The 12370-nt window shown below is 46.4% G+C and overlaps 1 protein-coding gene across 1 annotated transcript in view; it reads right to left on the bottom strand.

Annotated features, from left to right (window-relative positions):
- Positions 1–3161: 3161 nt before the first annotated feature.
- Positions 3162–12370, bottom strand: part of LOC135506747 (G-protein coupled receptor 54-like) — a 36372-nt gene continuing 27163 nt past the window's right edge. The window contains exons 5-7 of the mRNA XM_064926135.1: positions 9280–9438; positions 5562–5679; positions 3162–5524 (exon numbers count right to left, since the gene is read on the bottom strand). Of these exons, the coding sequence (XP_064782207.1) occupies positions 5436–5524; positions 5562–5679; positions 9280–9438 (366 nt within the window). The 3' untranslated portion in view covers positions 3162–5435. The remainder of the gene's footprint in view (positions 5525–5561; positions 5680–9279; positions 9439–12370) is intronic.

Raw genomic sequence — 12370 nt, 5'->3', positions numbered from 1 at the left:
GCACTACAGAGCACTCGTGGCTGGAGAGGTTGTTTTATCACTGCTTTTAAGCTCTCTCCAACAACTAAAGCAAAAGCCTGTTCTAACTCTCTGTGTACGTGTGTGGACTGTGATTCAATGTAAATGCTTCATTACGGGGAAAAGGCCATCCTCTTAGACACGTGGATTAATGCAGGAGTTTGCTCTGTCTAATCAACTTCTGTCCAAATATTGACACAAATAGACACAAATAGCCTGTAAGACATCTGACCTTCTCCTGTCTTTTTACTGGTAGAAAAAAGGAACATCTTTTTGTTTTTAGCAGAAGGAGACAGAGTGAGATGTATAGAAAGACCTTCCACATGCACCATATGCTAATCTCCCTGTCTCCTCAGAGCTAACATAACACAGCTGATTGTCCTCTCTCCTCAGAGCTATACAGCTGATCTCCCTGTCTCCTCAGAGCTAACATAACACAGCTGATTGTCCTCTCTCCTCAGAGCTATACAGCTAATCTCCCTGTCTCCTCAGAGCTATACAGCTAATCTCCCTGTCTCCTCAGAGCTATACAGCTAATCTCCCTGTCTCCTCAGAGCTAATATAACACAGCTGATTGTCCTCTCTCCTCAGAGCTATACAGCTAATCTCCCTGTCTCCTCAGAGCTATACAGCTAATCTCCCTGTCTCCTCAGAGCTATACAGCTAATCTCCCTGTCTCCTCAGAGCTAATATAACACAGCTGATTGTCCTCTCTCCTCAGAGCTATACAGCTGATCTCCCTGTCTCCTCAGAGCTAATATAACACAGCTGATTGTCCTCTCTCCTCAGAGCTATACAGCTTATCTCCCTCTCTCCTCAGAGCTAATATAACACAGCTGATTGTCCTCTCTCCTCAGAGCTATACAGCTGATCTCCCTGTCTCCTCAGAGCTAATATAGCACAGCTGATTGTCCTCTCTCCTCAGAGCTCATATAACACAACTTATCTCCCTGTCTCCTCAGAGCTGTACAGCTGATCTCCCTGTCTCCTCAGAGCTAATATAACACAGCTGATCTCCCTGTCTCCTCAGAGCTAATATAACACAGCTGATTGTCCTCTCTCCTCAGAGCTATACAGCTTATCTCCCTGTCTCCTCAGAGCTCATATAACACAGCTGATTGTCCTCTCTCCTCAGAGCTATACAGCTGATCTCCCTGTCTCCTCAGAGCTAATATAACACAGCTGATTGTCCTCTCTCCTCAGAGCTCATATAACACAACTTATCTCCCTGTCTCCTCAGAGCTGTACAGCTGATCTCCCTGTCTCCTCAGAGCTAATATAACACAGCTGATCTCCCTGTCTCCTCAGAGCTAATATAACACAGCTGATTGTCCTCTCTCCTCAGAGCTATACAGCGTATCTCCCTGTCTCCTCAGAGCTCATATAACACAGCTGATTGTCCTCTCTCCTCAGACAGAGCTCATATAACACAGCTGATTGTCCTCTCTCCTCAGACAGAGCTCATATAACACAGCTGATTGTCCTCTCTCCTCAGACAGAGCTCATATAACACAGCTGATTGTCCTCTCTCCTCAGAGCTAATATAACATAGCTGATTGTCCTCTCTCCTCAGAGCTCATATAACACAGCTGATTGTCCTCTCTCCTCAGAGCTAATATAACACAGCTAATTGTCCTCTCTCCTCAGAGCTCATATAACACAGCTGATTGTCCTCTCTCCTCAGAGCTAATATAACACAGCTAATTGTACTCTCTCCTCAGAGCAAATATAACACAGCTGATTGTCCTCTCTCCTCAGAGCTCATATAACACAGCTGATTGTCCTCTCTCCTCAGACAGAGCTAATATAATACAGCTGATTGTCCTCTCTCATCAGACAAAGCTAATATAATACAGCTGATTGTCTTATTACCTTAAACAGAGGTAATATGCAGGTCTTATAAGAGACAGGATTGATAAATTGAATTAGTGGCTCCACCATGTGGCATCCTGCTGTCTAGGCTCCCCCTTGTAGCAGCCTGCTGTAAAAATAACTCCACGTGAGAAAGGGTGAATGGATAGACAACACAGAAGAAAGCAGAGTTAGTTTTTAATGGAATGTCAATATAACTCCTTGCAGATAAAGCTGTTTTTCTATGTACATGAAATCACTGATGGTCTACAATAAGTAAACCCAGTCAAAGCTAGAGTTAACAAGAGACAATATAAAAAGTGGTTAAGGCAAGGTAACTGGAATAGGGGGCCATTTGACCAGAACCCAAGGAGAATAGGGGGCTATTTTACCAGGGCCCACAGGGAATAGGGGCCATTTAACCAGGGCCCACGGGGAATAGGGGGCCATTTGACCAGAACCCAAGGAGAATAGGGGGCCATTTGACCAGAACCCAAGGAGAATAGGGGGCTATTTTACCAGGGCCCACAGGGAATAGGGGGCTATTTTACCAGGGCCCACAGGGAATAGGGGCCATTTGACCAGGGCCCACAGGGAATAGGGGCCATTTGACCAGAACCCAAGGAGAATAGGGGGCTATTTTACCAGGGCCCACAGGGAATAGGGGGCTATTTTACCAGGGCCCACAGGGAATAGGGGGCTATTTTACCAGGGCCCACAGGGAATAGGGGCCATTTGACCAGGGCCCACAGGGAATAGGGGGTGTCTGTACAGCGAGGGAAGATGGGTTGGATATACAGTTGTAGAAATGGTGAGGTTTTGGTTATTGTGATGTGTGGTGTGGTGTTGTTTTGTATCGTGGGGTAGAGGGCAAGGTGAGGATGCATCACAGGGGATACATTACATTTACATTTAAGTCATTTAGCAGACGCTCTTATCCAGAGCGACTTACAAATTGGTGAATTCACCTTCTGACATCCAGTGGAACAGCCACTTTACAATAGTGCATCTAAATCATTAAGGGGGGGTGGTGAGAAGGATTACTTATCCTATCCTAGGTATTCCTTGAAGAGGTGGGGTTTCAGGTGTCTCCGGAAGGTGGTGATTGACTCCGCTGTCCTGGCGTCGTGAGGGAGTTTGTTCCACCATTGGGGGGCCAGAGCAGCAAACAGTTTTGACTGGGCTGAGCGGGAACTGTACTTCCTCAGTGGTAGGGAGGCGAGCAGGCCAGAGGTGGATGAACGCAGTGCCCTTGTTTGGGTGTAGGGCCTGATCAGAGCCTGGAGGTACTGCGGTGCCGTTCCCCTCACAGCTCCGTAGGCAAGCACCATGGTCTTTGTTATTGATCTTTGATATTTGTTTTAATGACATGAGGATGTATCATTATCATTAAAGAAAGACAAAAAGTCTCTCTCTAAATTTCAATTTCAATTCAAGAGGCTTTATTGGCATGGGAAACATGTTAACGTTGCCAAAGTAAGTGAAATAGATAATAAACAAAAGTGAAATAAACAATAAAAAATAACAGTAAGCATTACACAAAAGTTCAAATGTCATATTATATATATACAGTGTTGTAACAATGTGCAAATAGTTAAAGTACAAAAGGGAAATAAATAAGCATAAATATGGTTTGTATTTACAATGGTGTTTGTTCTTCACTGTTTAACCTTTTCTCGTGGCAACAGGTCACAACTCTTGCTGCTGTGATGTCACACTGTGGAATTTCACCCAGTAGATATGGGAGTTTATCAAAATTGGGTTTGTTTTCTAATTCTTTGTGGATCTGTGTAATCTGATGGAAATATGTGTCTCTAATATGGTCATACATTGGGCAGGAGGTTTAGGAAGTGCAGCTCAGTTTCCACCTAATTTTGTGGACAGTGTGCACATAGCTTGTCTTCTCTTGAGAGCCATGTCTGCCTACGGTGGCCTTTCTCAATAGCAAGGCTATGCTGACTGAGTCTGTATGTAACGGATGTGAAACGCTAGCTTAGTTAGCGGTGGTGCGCACTAAATAGCGTTTCAATCGGTGACGTCACTTGCTCTGAGACCTTGAAGTAGTGGTTCCCCTTGCTCTGCAAGGGCCGCGGCTTTTGTGGAGCGATGGGTAACGACGCTTCGAGGGTGGCTGTTGTTGATGTGTGCAGAAGGTCCCTGGTTCGCACCTGGGTATGGGTGAGGGGACGGTCTAAAATTATACTGTTACATGTACATAGTCAAAGCTTTCCTTAAGTTTGGGTCAGTCACAGTGGTCAGGTATTCTGCCACTGTGTACTCTCTGTTTAGGGCCAAATAGCATTCTAGTTTGCTCAGTTTTTTTGTAGCAGCATGGGTCGGCTACCTATTGGACAATCTCAGGGGACCAATGACTGTGCTTGCAGTTGATATCAATTTTTACAACCATGAATGTTTTTTCTAAAACGTGATCAGTGCATGAACACACACGCACACACTACAACATTGTTGTAAGTACTACAGTACTACGTTACTACAGTACTACAGTACTAGAGTATTACAGTATTACAGTAGTAGAGTATTGCAGTATTATAGTACTACAGAATTACAGTATTACAGTACTAGAGTATTACAGTACAATAGTATTACAGTACTGGAGTATTACTGTACTAGCGTATTACAGTATTACAGTATCACAGTACTACAGTATTACAGTATTATAGTACTGCACTACTACAATACTACTATGTTCTAGACTAGAGAGACCAAAAATATAAATACAAATCCACATAATGAATAGTAAGAAAACATTTACATAATACATATAAATAAAGATTAACATAATGAAAAGGAAGAAAACATTTACATAATAAATATAAATAAAGATTCACATAATGAATAGGAATACATATTAACATAATTAATAGGAATATCAGACAGTAAAAAAAAACTGAACAAAGACATACAAGACATAGAATGACATATTATAGAAATCACATGACCCATTGGGACCTATTACATGAGTTACAGAAATCACATGACCCATTGGGACCTGTAACATGAGTTACAGAAATCACATGACCCATTGGGACCTGTAACATGAGTTACAGAAATTACATGACCCATTGGGAGCTCTAACATGAGTTACAGAAATGACATGACCCATTGGGACCTGTAACATGAGTTACAGAAATCACATGACACATTGGGACCTGTAACATGAGTTACAGAAATCACATGACACATTGGGACCTGTAACATGAGTTACAGAAATCACATGACACATTGGGACCTGTAACATGAGTTACAGAAATCACATGACCCATTGGGACCTGTAACATGAGTTACAGAAATCACATGACCCATTGGGACCTGTAACATAAGTTACAGAAATCACATGACCCATTGGGACCTGTAACATGAGTTACAGAAATCACATGACCCATTGGGACCTGTAACATGAGTTACAGAAATCACATGACCCATTGGGACCTGTAACATGAGTTACAGAAATCACATGACACATTGGGACCTCAGTCTCAGAGATCACGACAGGCATTAGCTAACAGACACACGCAACTGTAAATAAATAATGAGACGTTTGGCCTTCAGGTCCCAGATGAAAGAAAGTGCATCTCTGTGTCCACGTTGGGGGCCTGGCACTCTGCCCCCCCCTTCCCTCCCTGCCTCCCCCACCCTCCCCCTGCCCCCCCCTCTCCCTTGGCCCTGCGGGCTGAAGACAGAGGGGAAGGCATTTTTAAAGGCCTTTCTGAAGTTGTTGCCCATGAAAGCGTAGACCAGAGGGTTGACAGAAGAGTTGGAGTAGGACATGCAGTGGGCCCAGATCTTCACCTGGCAAACAAAACAACACTTGATTTACATGTAATTAACCTAAACGAAACCAATCAAACAAACACTTTAGTTTCACGTTATAAAACAAAACAAAACCAGCACTTTATTTACACGTGCATTTAAAAATATATAAATATTTTTATTTCCCCTTTATTTAACCAGGTAGACTAGTTGAGAACACCTTTATTTAACCAGGTAGACTAGTTGAGAATACCTTTATTTAACCAGATAGACTAGTTGAGAATACCTTTATTTAACCAGGTAGGCCAGTTGAGAACACCTTTATTTAACCAGGTAGACTAGTTGAGAATACTTTTATTTAACCAGGTAGGCCAGTTGAGAACACCTTTATTTAACCAGGTAGACTAGTTGAGAACACCTTTATTTAACCAGGTAGACTAGTTGAGAATACCTTTATTTAACCAGGTAGGCCAGTTGAGAACACCTTTATTTAACCAGGTAGACTAGTTGAGAATACCTTTATTTAACCAGGTAGACTAGTTGAGAATACCTTTATTTAACCAGGTAGACTAGTTGAGAATACCTTTATTTAACCAGGTAGACTAGTTGAGAATACTTTTATTTAACCAGGTAGGCCAGTTGAGAACACCTTTATTTAACCAGGTAGACTAGTTGAGAACACCTTTATTTAACCAGGTAGACTAGTTGAGAATACCTTTATTTAACCAGGTAGACTAGTTGAGAACACCTTTATTTAACCAGGTAGACTAGTTGAGAATACCTTTATTTAACCAGGTAGGCCAGTTGAGAACACCTTTATTTAACCAGGTAGACTAGTTGAGAACACCTTTATTTAACCAGGTAGACTAGTTGAGAATACCTTTATTTAACCAGGTAGGCCAGTTGAGAACACCTTTATTTAACCAGGTAGACTAGTTGAGAACACCTTTATTTAACCAGGTAGACTAGTTGGAAACAAGTTCTCATTTACAACTGTGACCTGGCCAAGTTAAAGCAAAGCAGTTTGACAAAAACAACACAGAGTTACACATGGAATAAACAAGCGTACAGTCAATAACACAATAGAAAAGTCTATATACAGTGTGTGCAGATGTAGTAAGATTAGGGAGGTAAGGTAATAACTAGGCCATAGAGGCAAAAATAATTACAATATAGCAATTAAACAGTAGAGATAATGGGGTGCAAAAGAGCAAAAAACAAATAACAGTTTGAGGATGAGGTAGTTGGGTAGGCTATTTACGGATGGGCTATGTACAGGGGCAATGATCGGTAAGCTGCTCTGACAGCCGATGCTTAAAGCTAGTGAGGGAGATATAAGACCAGCTTCAGTGATTTTTGCAGTTTGTTCCAGTCATTGCCAGCAGAGAACTGGGAGGAGAGGCGGCCAAAGGAGGACTTGGCTTTGGGGGAGACCAGTGAAATATACCTGCTGGAGCGCGTGCTACGAGTGGGTGCTGCTATGGTGACCAGTGAGCTGAGATAAGGCTGGGATTTACCTAGCAAAGACTTGTCGATGACCTGGAGCCAGAGGGTTTATCGACGAGTATGAAGCGAGGGCCAACCAACGAGAGAGTACAGGTCACAGTGGTGGGTCGTATATGGGGCTTTGGTTACAAAACGGATGGCACTGTGATAGAATACATCCAATTTGCTGAGTAGAGTGTTGGAGGCTATTTTGTAAATTACATTGCTGAAGTCAAGGATCAGTAGGATAGTCAGTTTTACAAGGGTGTTTGGCAGCATGAGTGAAGGATGCTTTGTTGCGAAATAGGAAGCCAATTCTAGATTTAACTTTGGATTGGATATGTTTGATGTGAGTCTGGAAGAAGAGTTTATAGTCTATAGAGACACCGAGGTATTTGTAGTTGTCATCATATTCTTTTTTTTACCCCTTTTTTCTCCCCAATTTCGTGGTATCCAATTGTTAGTAGTTACTGTCTTGTCTCATCGATGCAATTCCCGCACGGACTCAGGAGAGACGAAGGTCGAGAGCCATGTGTCCTCCGAAACACAACCCAACCAAGTCCTCTGTTCAGCGCTCCACCATCTCTGTTCAGCCCTCCACCATCTCTGTTCAGCCCTCCACCATCTCTGTTCAGCCCTCCACCATCTCTGTTCAGTAATCCACCATCTCTGTTCAGCCCTCCACCATCTCTGTTCAGCCCTCCACCATCTCTGTTCAGTACACCACCATCTCTGTTCAGCCCTCCACCATCTCTGTTCAGTACACCACCATCTCTGTTCAGTAATCCACCATCTCTGTTCAGCCCTCCACCATCTCTGTTCAGCCCTCCACCATCTCTGTTCAGCCCTCCACCATCTCTGTTCAGCCCTCCACCATCTCTGTTCAGTACAACACCATCTCTGTTCAGCCCTCCACCATCTCTGTTCAGCCCTCCACCATCTCTGTTCAGTACACCACCATCTCTGTTCAGCCCTCCACCATCTCTGTTCAGTACACCACCATCTCTGTTCAGCCCTCCACCATCTCTGTTCAGTACACCACCATCTCTGTTCAGTACACCACCATCTCTGTTCAGCCCTCCACCATCTCTGTTCAGCCCTCCACCATCTCTGTTCAGTACACCACCATCTCTGTTCAGCCCTCCACCATCTCTGTTCAGCCCTCCACCATCTCTGTTCAGTACACCACCATCTCTGTTCAGCCCTCCACCATCTCTGTTCAGTACACCACCATCTCTGTTCAGCCCTCCACCATCTCTGTTCAGCCCTCCACCATCTCTGTTCAGTACACCACCATCTCTGTTCAGTACACCACCATCTCTGTTCAGCCCTCCACCATCTCTGTTCAGCCCTCCACCATCTCTGTTCAGCCCTCCACCATCTCTGTTCAGCCCTCCACCATCTCTGTTCAGTACACCACCATCTCTGTTCAGTACACCACCATCTCTGTTCAGCCCTCCACCATCTCTGTTCAGCCCTCCACCATCTCTGTTCAGCCCTCCACCATCTCTGTTCAGTACACCACCATCTCTGTTCAGCCCTCCACCATCTCTGTTCAGCCCTCCACCATCTCTGTTCAGTACACCACCATCTCTGTTCAGCCCTCCACCATCTCTGTTCAGCCCTCCACCATCTCTGTTCAGCCCTCCACCATCTCTGTTCAGCCCTCCACCATCTCTGTTCAGCCCTCCACCATCTCTGTTCAGTACACCACCATCTCTGTTCAGCCCTCCACCATCTCTGTTCAGCCCTCCACCATCTCTGTTCAGTACACCACCATCTCGCATTGAAAATAATTGGAGTTGTAATTTCAGTGTACTTCCTGAATTGAAGAGACTATTATGATTAAATGGAGTTAACCTCAAGCCTGCTATTTGTCCACTGTGATGACGGGTGGCTTGTTACCATAGAAAAGCTATAGAACTCAATTGAATGAATAGGCAGCAGGATAACTCTAGTGGGAACTAATCAGGTTGGCTAAAGGAGAAGGGACGAATACTAGGCTGGGGTAGATCGCATTTGGAATAAGGAAGGAAGGAAGGAAGGAAGGCAGGCAGGCACCTTTTAGAGTGCGTAGGGCAGATAGAGTTACCTTGTAGAGTGTGTAGGGCAGATAGAGTTACCTTGTAGAGTGTGTAGGGCAGATAGAGTTACCTTGTAAAGTGCGTAGGAGCGCAGGTGTGGTCCAAAGGCCTGGAGCAGGATGCAGATCTGGATGGGCCCCCAGCACACAGTGAACAGAGCCACCATCACCACCACCATCCTAGAGACACGAGCCCTGACTGTTGCCCCACGTTCTGCTTGGGCTATTACCTACAGGGGGTAGGGGTTAAGATTAGGGGGGGGATAGGGGTGGGGTTAGGGGTTAAGGTTAGGGGAAGGTTAGAGGATGGGGTTAGGGTAGGTTTAGAGGATGGGGTTAGGGGAGGGTTAGAGGATGGGGTTAGGGTAAGGTTAGAGGATGGGGTTAGGGGAGGGTTAGAGGATGGGGTTAGGGAAGGTTAGAGGATGGGGTTAGGGGAGGGTTAGAGGATGGGGTTAGGGAAGGTTAGAGGATGGGGTTAGGGGAGGGTTAGAGGATGGGGTTAGGGGAAGGATAGAGGATGGGGTTAGGGAAGGTTAGAGGATGGGGTTAGGGTAAGGTTAGAGGATGGGGTTAGGGGAGGGTTAGAGGATGGGGTTAGGGAAGATTAGAGGATGGGGTTAGGGTAAGGTTAGAGGATGGGGTTAGGGGAGGGTTAGAGGATGGGGTTAGGGTAAGGATAGAGGATGGGGTTAGAGGATGGGGTTAGGGAAAGGTTAGAGGATGGGGTTAGGGGAGGGTTAGAGGATGGGGTTAGGGAAAGGTTAGAGGATGGGGTTAGGGGAAGGATAGAGGATGGGGTTAGGGAAAGGTTAGAGGATGGGGTTAGGGGAAGGATAGAGGATGGGGTTAGGGGAAGGATAGAGGATGGGGTTAGGGGAGGGTTAGAGGATGGGGTTAGGGAAAGGTTAGAGGATGGGGTTAGGGAAAGGTTAGAGGTTGGGGTTAGGGGAGGGTTAGAGGATGGGGTTAGGGAAGGTTAGAGGATGGGGTTAGGGGAAGGTTAGAGGATGGGGTTAGGGTAAGGTTAGAGGATGGGGTTAGGGTAAGGATAGAGGATGGGGTTAGAGAAAGGTTAGAGGATGGGGTTAGGGAAAGGTTAGAGGATGGGGTTAGGGGAAGGTTAGAGGATGGGGTTAGGGGAAGGTTAGAGGATGGGGTTAGGGGAGGGTTAGAGGATGGGGTTAGGGGATGGGGTTAGGGGATGGGGTTAGGGGAAGGTTAGAGGATGGGGTTAGGGGAGGGTTAGAGGATGGGGTTAGGGGAGGTTAGAGGATGGGGTTAGGGAAGGTTAGAGGATGGGGTTAGGGAAGGTTAGAGGATGGGGTTAGGGAAGGTTAGAGGATGGGGTTAGGGCAAGGTTAGAGGATGGGGTTAGGGTAAGGTTAGAGGATGGGGTTAGGGGAAGGTTAGAGGATGGGGTTAGGGGAGGGTTAGAGGATGGGGTTAGGGGAAGGTTAGAGGATGGGGTTAGGGGAGGGTTAGAGGATGGGGTTAGGGTAAGGTTAGAGGATGGGGTTAGGGGAAGGTTAGAGGATGGGGTTAGGGGAAGGTTAGAGGATGGGGTTAGGGAAAGGTTAGAGGATGGGGTTAGGGTAAGGTTAGAGGATGGGGTTAGGGCAAGGTTAGAGGATGGGGTTAGAGGATGGGGTTAGGGGAAGGTTAGAGGATGGGGTTAGGGGAGGGTTAGAGGATGGGGTTAGGGGAGGTTAGAGGATGGGGTTAGGGAAGGTTAGAGGATGGGGTTAGGGAAGGTTAGAGGATGGGGTTAGGGAAGGTTAGAGGATGGGGTTAGGGCAAGGTTAGAGGATGGGGTTAGGGTAAGGTTAGAGGATGGGGTTAGGGGAAGGTTAGAGGATGGGGTTAGGGGAGGGTTAGAGGATGGGGTTAGGGGAAGGTTAGAGGATGGATTTAGGGAAGGTTAGAGCATGGGGTTAGGGAAAGGTTAGAGGATGGAGTTAGGGGAGGGTTAGAGGATGGGGTTAGGGAAGGTTAGAGGATGGGGTTAGGGGAAGGTTAGAGGATGGGGTTAGGGTAAGGTTAGAGGATGGGGTTAGGGTAAGGATAGAGGATGGGGTTAGAGAAAGGTTAGAGGATGGGGTTAGGGAAAGGTTAGAGGATGGGGTTAGGGGAAGGTTAGAGGATGGGGTTAGGGGAAGGTTAGAGGATGGGGTTAGGGGAGGGTTAGAGGATGGGGTTAGGGGATGGGGTTAGGGGATGGGGTTAGGGGAAGGTTAGAGGATGGGGTTAGGGGAGGGTTAGAGGATGGGGTTAGGGGAGGTTAGAGGATGGGGTTAGGGAAGGTTAGAGGATGGGGTTAGGGAAGGTTAGAGGATGGGGTTAGGGAAGGTTAGAGGATGGGGTTAGGGCAAGTTTAGAGGATGGGGTTAGGGTAAGGTTAGAGGATGGGGTTAGGGTAAGGTTAGAGGATGGGGTTAGGGAAGGATAGAGGATGGGGTTAGGGGAAGGTTAGAGGATGGGGTTAGGGAAGGATAGAGGATGGGGTTAGGGGAAGGTTAGAGGATGGGGTTAGGGAAGGGTTAGAGGATGGGGTTAGGGAAGGATAGAGGATGGGGTTAGGGAAGGTTAGAGGATGGGGTTAGGGGAAGGTTAGAGGATGGGGTTAGGGAAGGATAGAGGATGGGGTTAGGGGAGGGTTAGAGGATGGGGTTAGGGAAGGATGGAGGATGGGGTTAGGAGAAGGTTAGCGGATGGGGTTAGGGGAAGGTTAGGGTAAGAATAGAGGATGGGGTTAGGGAAGAATAGAGGATGGGGTTAGGGAAGGTTAGAGGATGGGGTTAGGGGAGGGTTAGAGGATGGGGTTAGGGAAGGATAGAGGATGGGGTTAGGGGAGGGTTAGAGGATGGGGTTAGGGAAGGATGGAGGATGGGGTTAGGAGAAGGTTAGCGGATGGGGTTAGGGAAGGATAGAGGATGGGGTTAGGGGAAGGTTAGAGGATGGGGTTAGGGAAGGATAGAGGATGGGGTTAGGGGAAGGTTAGAGGATGGGGTTAGGGAAGGTTAGAGGATGGGGTTAGAGGATGGGGTTAAGGGAGGGTTAGAGGATGGGGTTACGGAAAGGTTAGAGGATGGGGTTAGGGGAAGGTTAGAGGATGGGGTTAGGGTAAGGATAGAGGATGGGGTTAGGGAAAGGTTAGAGGAT

Source organism: Oncorhynchus masou, chromosome 1 (assembly GCF_036934945.1).
Source record: "Oncorhynchus masou masou isolate Uvic2021 chromosome 1, UVic_Omas_1.1, whole genome shotgun sequence".
Taxonomy (NCBI): domain Eukaryota; kingdom Metazoa; phylum Chordata; class Actinopteri; order Salmoniformes; family Salmonidae; genus Oncorhynchus; species Oncorhynchus masou.
Note: the sequence above shows the minus strand (reverse complement) of the source record. Positions and strands in the feature narration are given on the sequence as shown.